At 46.5% G+C, this 9,150-nt stretch overlaps 1 protein-coding gene across 1 annotated transcript; it reads right to left on the reverse strand.

Moving 5' to 3' along the window:
• Positions 1–2,210: 2,210 nt before the first annotated feature.
• Positions 2,211–8,820, reverse strand: trib1 (tribbles pseudokinase 1). Its single transcript, XM_064348124.1, has 3 exons — positions 7,873–8,820; positions 6,572–6,864; positions 2,211–3,974 (listed from the first exon to the last, which is right to left on the reverse strand). Exons 1-3 carry the CDS (start codon positions 8,167–8,169, stop codon positions 3,512–3,514), a joined length of 1,053 nt encoding a protein of 350 aa, XP_064204194.1. The 5' UTR covers positions 8,170–8,820; the 3' UTR covers positions 2,211–3,511.
• Between the last annotated feature and the right edge of the window lie 330 nt (positions 8,821–9,150).

Raw genomic sequence — 9,150 nt, forward strand, 5'->3', positions numbered from 1 at the left:
AATGCAAAGTAATACTTTATAGACATTATTTTCTATGAATGCATCATCTTGCAACCCACCTTATCACCTCTTACAGCAGATCCTGACCCTGCTGTATAACTGACTATATTGCTGTTGGATGTTTTCTGACTCCTTCTATTTTATGATCTACTACACTGGGAATGTGTGGTCTTATTTTGGTGTGAAAGAGAGGATTATATAGATCCTTGGGGAACAAAGACCTGAACCACAGGGAATAAATGAGACTCATTAAATGTTGACACTGCATTTCATTTTGTTACCTTGTGACTGGTACCTATTATCCTACCTGTGCAACCTTAAAATGTAACCTGCTTGATCCTGATTTCTTTTCAAACATGGTTAGTTCTTTTTTTAATCAAAGAATTTTCCTGGAACCTAAAAAGCAATAGTTGCATATGTATATTGGCACTTACACTCCAAGCATACTGGACTTGTGAAAACATTATTCAACAAAGCTCCGTTACTCAATAACAACCACCCTCTTCCAAGAACTGTATTTCACTTTTCTCTGCTGCTCAGTTTGATCAAGCTTGGATATAAGCCAAACTTGGTGAATCACAGTCAGGTGACAGTCACTATGTTTGGCATATAGTCAAAATTGAAGCCAGGTAGGTTTTTAGCTTTATCCTATGAAAAACACTCCTTTAAATAAGACTATAAAGTAATTATAAAAAGTTAGGTTAGGTCTATATAGACTTATCTAAAGATGTTAAGAGTTTATCTTTATTTGGCAGGTGTTGTTTTGTTTGATTCTGATTAGGCAAATGTGATTTCAGTGCTAGTTTTGTACTTGGCAGGATTGTTTTGTTTATTTTCTGAACAGGTTACCCTACAGGGTTGGAGTCCTGATCTATGTGGTCACTTCTGGCACTACGATCTTTACTTCACTCTAGTGTGTTTTTCTGCACCTCTGCACCTTGAACTGATGCACTTGTTGTACGTCGCTCTGGATAAGAGCGTCTGCTAAATGCCTGTAGTGTAATAAAAAATGTAATCTTTATAAGATGTCAGTGAGAAGGCCAAGTTTATCAGTTCAAACAGAAATGCTTTAAAACATTTTTCCCAAAGTGTGCTTCCTCTTCCTCATTTCAGAAATGACAGGTGAGAACGTGCGAACGAAAACGTTAACACTTGTAATGCAATAATGCCCTGCACTGGAAATACCCATTTTAATGCAGTATTATTAAAGAAGGGATGTTTGTGATTAAATAGACATTTGGAGAAAAAAAAAATGAAACAGGCAAAGAATTTTCGATGCATTTGTGTGAGCAGTTTTGCCACTGAGGACAGGCTACACTGAAATCCTGTTTTATTTTCACCATCGCACCCCAGAGGAACTACACTGCTGACCCCTCCACAGCAGCGATGTCATCACTCTGTTTGAATGGATGACGTGCAACTCAGTGAAAACACTCAGTGGTGGGAGGGTGGGTGAGGGGGCAGCTGACAGATGTTGTCAACCCCACCTGCAATGTTGAGCTGCACCCTAACACAGCGGAGCGCACGTCCCAGGACTCCCACTGTTCAACTCGCGCCCCGCGTCCTTGGGGTGACCCCGGTCGACACCGCGGCGTGGACGGGATCTTTCGGCGGGAGGGGCGCGGCTGCGCCCGTGTCCGCGGCGCTCGTTATCGGACGCCACCCAGGGCTAATTCCGACGTGTTGGGCAATCGCAGCCGTGACGTGCGACGCGCGCTTGGCAGCCTCCCAGGCTCCCCGGCTCCACTGCCGATACCCAACCCCCGCCGCGATGGGGCTCTTACACAAGAGGTGCGGAATCACAACAGGTGGGCGGGGAAACCTGGCTCCAATCGGTCCGACCGTGCCCCAACATCGGCCTAACCCCGAAAGGCGCGCACGAGAGGATTCAGACGCACCCCGTCACCCACGCACATACGGACACGCCAAAGAAACTGACGTGAGGAACCCCGTCACAAGGCAGTCGAAGTTAACTGTGAAGGGGCACAGCGCATTTTTAAAAAAGGCAGCAAACAGGCCTTAGCGAATGCTTTAAATACTTCTCGGCGGTGGAAATGATTGTTTGTTTCCGCTTCGCATTCCATTCAAGGCGACTGATGTTATTTACTCTGTGTGTGTGTGTTTGTGTGTGTGGGTGTGAGAGAGAGAGAGAGAGAAAGAGAGAGAGAGAGAAGTGAGGGAAGGGGGCTAGCAATTACTGACTAAAAATTATACAAAAAAGATATCTTTATTCAATTTGTCCACAAACACGTACGTCTCACACTTTGTTTAACTTTACTTTACTAGGCTTGCATTATGACGTGTTCCTCACACGGAGGCTACATCACAAATACAACTCTTTAAATAGCTAATGGTGCGCTGACAATAGCATATACACCCCAGTCACAGCTGGCAATGTGGCACAGGCCGCATGTCAACCGCAATCCTCATTCTGTGAACAATGACCTGACGAGCCATGTTAACCGACTGATTAGCGAAGCCCAGGGAAACAGTATATGAATATTGGCCGCCAGACAAGGTGGACTGAAATAAAAGAACTTTGTATTGTTGTCCTTTGCACCACAGGATGGTTGGCTTTCACAGCATAGTATGTGCGTAGTGAAACATTGATGAACTACAAAAAAAAAAAGTTCCCCAACAGAATAGCCTGCATTTTGGCCTGTAGTCTTTAGCTTATTTCAGCCTTCCTGGGGCATTGAGTCACACATCACCTGACCAGGTCTGTGAACAACAGTGATAAAGGCACAATATTGCTCATTGTAATGTACACACAGAATGAGGAACACATTCAGGAAGCAGGTAGTGAAAGGTTTTTATAGAGAAGCTTCGGCCTCAACCGGTGTTGATGCTGGCAACCTCCTCTTCCTCTCTGAATCCCCTAGTCCTCTACCTGACCTATGCTTCCATAGTTTGAAAGCTACACAGCTTGATGTTTCAAAAGTCAGGTCAGGTCAGTGATAGGCCCCTCCAGATGCGCGTCCGAGCGAATCTGACAGCGTTTCGCCCCTCTTTCGGCCCTGCTGCGGGATGTCTATCGGGGCGTGACTCTCGTATGCTCTCTCGCTCTCTTTTTGTCTCGACGTCAGAAGGGCTGCAGCGGAGCAGCTGGTGACTCACACGCCGCTCCTGGTCCCGTGCAAGCAGGGCTGGCAGTGCTGGTTTTTCCGCCCCGTCCTTCGTGTGGCGCGCTTCTGATTATCCAGATTGGCCTTTGCCGTCACTCTGACTCAGCCTCTGTGTGTGTTGCCTTTTGCGTGTGTTGAAACACTCCCAACGGGGTCCCTCAACACATGCTGGGAGCAGTCCGTCTGTACACCGGAACCAAACGAGGCCAACACACATGAAGTGAATGTACTTCTCAGAACACGGCTGTGCATTAAGTTCCTTACAGTACAGTACCTAAACACCAAGACATTACAGTACTTCGACAACACAAGTCAAGACGTTGCGCCTAACAAAGAGGTTCAAAAGCCTTTAATGTTTTTTTTCTCAGTCCACGAGGCCGAGTCTGTCAACAGAAGGGAGACTCGTCCTCTTCCAGGCCGAACGCGGGCACAGTCTGATCGGCGGAGCCCGCTTCCTGTTCTGCGCTTCCTGCTTCCTGTGAGGCGTGGAACCAGGGGTGGATGAGGATCTCCTCAGCCGTGAGCCTCTCCGCGGGCTCCTTCCTCAGAACGCTGCGCAGCAGGCACCGGGCCTGGGGGGAGAGGCCGTCGGGGAGGCAGAACTGGCCCTTGCGGATCTTGGAGAAGAGCGCGCCGGGGTCCGAGTCGTGGAACGGGTAGCGGCCCACCAGCAGGGCGTAGAGCATGATGCCCAGGCTCCACACGTCCGCCTGCTTCCCCGAGTAGGAGCCGGAGCCGTTGAGGATCTCAGGGCTGACGTAGGCCGGGCAGCCGTGCTTGTCTGTCATGGAGTCATCGTTCCCTTCTAGCACGTGGGAATCCTCCAAGCCCTCCAGCTTTAAATGAGTCCTACGAAAAGAGATAAACACTTTTAATGATTATCACTGGCACCAGCACCAGTAAGTCATACTCAGGAGTAATAGGCTGTCCAATACATAATCCTGTAGAGCCGTCGCTACGAGATGATAGCATCATCATCAATTTTGCAACAGTCGGCAAATGGCATGTGCTGGATACGGATGGTGTTTACTGCTGAGCGAGGTATACGCAAACAGTGACACTGCACAGTTAGTCTAATGCAGATATGATTCAATCTGTATTGGACGTCCGGTCCAATAAGAATAAATCACTTTAGTCAAGGCTGTAAAAGGATACATACTTAATCCACGTCACTCCACCACAAACATTAGGTGAACTCCAACCACAAAACATGGAGCTACTTTCATAAGGCTAATATTACTGCAGAGCGAAAGAGATAAACACAGAGTATAGTCAAACACATTCCATCCAATAGATTTTCGGTAACCATCTGGGAGTCCCTTATGAAGTCGAATTCACTTGACAGTATGCTTTCTTGGCAAAGCCACAGATGAAAGGCTATGACGGGGTCCCGCCCCAGCCTAGAGCAGCCGAGGTTTGAAACTCACTGTGAACATGCAGAGGACATACCAGAGAACAGAGCGTTATGCAATCAGGGCTCTGATGAATCAGACGCTCGTGAATGTTTCCACAACAAAGGCAAGAGCACGCATTCGAAGCGCCCGCCCGTCACACGACAACACTTCCTGCAATAAGCCGACTTCCTAATTAGGAGAATCGCCAGAAATATCCAAAGCGGCGGCGCACCAGAAGAGTTCAGCGAACAGAGAGTCTCGCTCGTACATCCCGGGCCGACTCGCAGACTGCCATGTAAGGCTCTGCGCTGCCCCACCATCTGATACGGCGGCCGAATGAACTGTCGCAGATTTCAAAACATCCCAGCGCTCTGCGATACGGGTGGAAAGCATGAGTCATTCTGTGGAGCGGCTCCCGGTGGCTCGCCGCTCCACACCTGAGCCCCCCGCGCGCGCGGCGCACGCTCGCGCGTAATTGGCCGTCGCCACATTAGTGACGCACGACACTGTCGGCCCCTGCAGCACGCATTCTGATATCCGCGCTGTCAGTCTGCAATATAGGGTTTCAGCAAACTGCCTGAGCCTGTTATTGGACTCTGTCAGAGCTGCAGGGGTACCTTAAAGTTCAAGGCTCGTCACACGGTCACACCCTGCACACCCAGCAAAATCTGATTATGCTGTAAAATGGTACATGCTTTAGACTTCTAATAAATAATATAAAAAATCTGGTAATGGTGAAATTATTTTTGACCATACACCAAAATCAGCAGTGGGAAAAAATATCTAAGCTTGTTTCAAAAAGGCCAAACTACGTTTTAGCTCTGAGATGGCAAGGTGGAAAATAAAAAAAATATGTTGTAAAACAGATATTACTGTGCTTTACTGATATATGCCTGATTCATAAAATAATGTTCTGAGACACAATCTATTCTCTTTTGTGAAGCTGACTCCATTTGAATACAATCCCGCGTGAGCACAACATAAAGATTTATCATTCTCTAAATGCATTTGGTCAAGTATCAAAGTGCCCAGGTTTGAAAAAAGAGAGCCGCAGCAGGAGGACGTAATCTGTTTTCTGGGTCAGCCTGGCAATGGATGGCTTCAGGGTCGACGTCTCTGCAGCCTAAGTGCCTAATGCAACTCGTGGCATTCTGCAGGCGAGAGATACAAAGTCTGTGGCTTGTGATCTCGGACTGGGAGCGTTACCCTGCGGAAGAATGAGTCATGCTGCTGCTGCGGCGGCGGCGGCTGTATTATTGTCAGACAAAAGGCAACTCTCACTCCTCGCACTGCTGCTGTCCTCCGACTCCATCTGCTCCAAGCACACCCTGTACTGCCCCTTTCCTGAAGGTCAGGCTCTAAATCCATTCAGTTTCGATCCAAAGGCCGTGAAATTAATGAATACGTGAGATATATACTAGTAAGCATTCTGAACTCCTTTAACGATCATTGCGTGCATTGTGCATGGTGTACGTGGATATGACAAGAGTTACAGTTACCATCAAATGCAATCAGGTCTGTTCTGCACTGGAATTATTATTATTATAATAATTATTATTATTATTATGCACACTTTAGAAGTCATGCTCCTTTTAAATATCACGCACAAGTGTGTACTGATACGTTGATAGTACTGTAGATCATACAGTACTACTCGACCGTCCTTATGACAAGGAGGTTCCCTCGCATTCCCACAGAGAAACTACCACTTTCAGACGTTAAACACCACCTGTGCTAAATCCCATTTATTCAGCCAGGATTTCACTGAAGCTAACCAGTTATCTATGCACTGGGGAGCATGACAGCAACATCTAACCAGGAATGCGTGAAACCACTTGAGTCCTCAATCTTGGGTCAACCTACCCTAACATCATTGGCCTGGGATTGTCTTTTACTGCAGAGCGGCAAGCAAATATAGCGCCCTAACCGCTGTGTCACATGACCGGCTGCCAGCCAAGCATCCAAAGCAAGCATTGCACCCTGTTGTCCCATGCACATTCAGCACCATAACCCTCAGTTCATTCATGTCAGAGGCCGCGGGACTCTGCGTACCTCTTCTCGTCGCTGAAGACAAACTTCCTGAGCTTGAGGTCCCCCAGGACCACGCCCGCTCGGTGGCAGTGGGCGACGGCCCGCACCACCTGGCGGAAGAGCCGGGACGCTTGCTCTTCCCCCAGCCTCTTGCGGCTCTTGACAAACGTGTGCATGTCGCCGTAGTCCTTCTCCAGGAACACGTACGCCTTCTGGTCGCCCAGGACGATGTCCCTGATCTGGGAGACGTTGCCGTGCGCCGACAGAACGCCGTGTGCTCGGATCTTCTCCTGGTAAGTGGCCATTGTGAACACCTGAACAATCGATGCCAGAGCTGAATCAGCTGATATGCAGTCACACGGGTTTGTTTAGAGCAGCAAGATAAAGGGATTATTTATGAATGAGCCAGAACACACTACACGCATAAAACAACAATCAAAACTGGTGATCAGCCATCTATTGTAATGCATTTTACAAAGGGAAACTGAAACCAGTTCAGAAACCATTTAATAATAAAAAATTAATAAAAAAAACACACAAACAACCAATGGCAAAACTGACGAGCTAGGAGCGAATCAACAAAACACTATTTTTAAACAAGATGAACTGTACCTGTAAAATATTTCATACTACTGTGCACCGTTGGTTTGAAAAACTATAACAATAACGTGTTATAATTGAGAATGTTGCGAGGCGAGTACCATAAATAGCACGCCAGAAAAACCATCAATTTATATTATCTTTTAGCAGGAAATACACAGACGCCCGAAAGGCAATAGGAGAAAATTAAATTCCCTTTATGCTGGCTGTCTGGCTTGAATTTCCATATCGTATTTGCGTTCCAGTGGCACTCGCCCTGACCCGTATTCAAATTGCGCAAGTCCATCCAGATAGGGGTGTAGATTCACGATAGGATGGGGCATGACTTTGAAGCGGTGCATTCATTCGAATGTACAGACAAAATAAAAAACGCATGCTAAGATGAACCTTATGTAAAACCAGTAGTCAAACAGTGGTCATTTAAGTAACACCGGAAATACCACCGCAGGCCATTACAGTATATCCAAATTTGCGCGCCCTCTACCGCGGTCAGTTTGCAAGAATTACATTCTCTTAGCATGGTTAATTAAAGCAATATATTTAAAAGCATTCAAAGAGTACACGGCGTCAATACGCGTGTACTCTACGGTTCCATTTACGTCCTTGTATCGCAGAAAGGTGATTCGCCTATTTCAACATTTAATCGTGATTTTACACCCAGTATATTTCTTTATATCTGTTTTGTAAAAGCAGAACGTCATGTTGAAAGGACCGTTCCTTACCTTACATACATACTCCTCTCCGGTGTGGATGTTCAGCGCGCTGTGCACTCCGCCCCTCTCAGCGACAGGCAGCAGCAGGTATTGGCAGATCCGGGACGGACCTTGATGCGTTGGAGTGCCGCTGAAAGGAGCCGGGCACACGGGAGATCCCGGGGAAGTACTGAAACCCGCATCACTCGAAGGCTCGCTCAGCCTTGCGCATTTGGACACCGGCTCGTCGGAGTCAAGCCTCTTGTATCTGCATCTCCCAGTACGAATGCATGGAATAGGAGCGGTCCATTGCACGTTCATACTCATACGGGCCAGATTATGAGCAAAATACTGTACCAAGGTTGTAATAAATAATTATATATTCCTTAGGGAAAAGAACGGGAGCAAACAATTGTAGGTAGTGAAGAATTGGCAAATCCAGTCATGGACAAAATCCGGTTATTTGTCTGCAGAAATTAATACAATCTTTCAAGTATATACTATAAACGCGCATATGTTAATATATAAACACACATATATATCTGCACCAAGGCTTCACAGCATTCAGTGCACAATTCCGAAATGTAGTAGACTATATTGCTTCTTTGTCCAAGTTTATCGTTCACACATCGTCGCAGGTTTTTCACTAAAGTCGATTGCAGACTTGCGAAGCTCCTACTGTAAGCGAAGTCGTCTCGCCGCGTATAGGCTACTACATGTGAATGTCCCGGAGTCCGAGGGTGACCTCAAGTGAGTAGATGTCTAGTAAAATTATTATGCTGTTTCCAAAGCCTACTTGAAGAACAGCGCTGCTGGAACTCCGCCCGGTACAGCCTCTGCTGCTATGACACACTACACGAAGCCAGTCCCATCAGTTATGCAATCAGCACACACCTCCCGAAGTCGCATTCACTTAACAGGGAGATGGGACAGCCTGACTCTGGATAATCGTAACGTGACGTGTACTATGCGCCTTCAAAAGAAGATCACATTAGTATGGTAAATTGTGTGTCGCTGACAGTTGATGTTTCTGTTGGCCTATACGAGGACGTACGACCCAACCAAACATTCCATTATTGCACATTCCATTGTTTAAATCTTGCCAAACTGTTATATTTAAACGCGTCTTTTCAAATAACTATATTAACAAATTCGTATTAATATTTAGTAGCGTGAAGTAACGATCCAAATTGCTTGGGCAATGTTCTGCAATCAATGGGCAAAGCTAGGCGCGGTGATTAAATTAATTGTAAGTTTAGATACAAAAAAACAAACAAACAATAAATAAATAAATAAATAAACAAACAA

The sequence above is a fragment of the Anguilla rostrata genome, chromosome 8 (assembly GCF_018555375.3).
Source record: "Anguilla rostrata isolate EN2019 chromosome 8, ASM1855537v3, whole genome shotgun sequence".
Classification (NCBI taxonomy): Eukaryota; Metazoa; Chordata; class Actinopteri; order Anguilliformes; family Anguillidae; genus Anguilla; species Anguilla rostrata.

Coding starts and splice junctions, on each gene's coding strand:
- trib1 (XM_064348124.1), bottom strand. CDS start 8,169: ATGAGTATGAACGTGCAATGGACCGCTCCTATTCCATGCATTCGTACT. Junction 6,865..7,872: donor GAGAGGAGTATGTATGTAAG/GTAAGGAACGGT, acceptor TCGATTGTTCAG/GTGTTCACAATGGCCACTTA. Junction 3,975..6,571: donor GTCTTCAGCGACGAGAAGAG/GTACGCAGAGTC, acceptor CTCTTTTCGTAG/GACTCATTTAAAGCTGGAGG.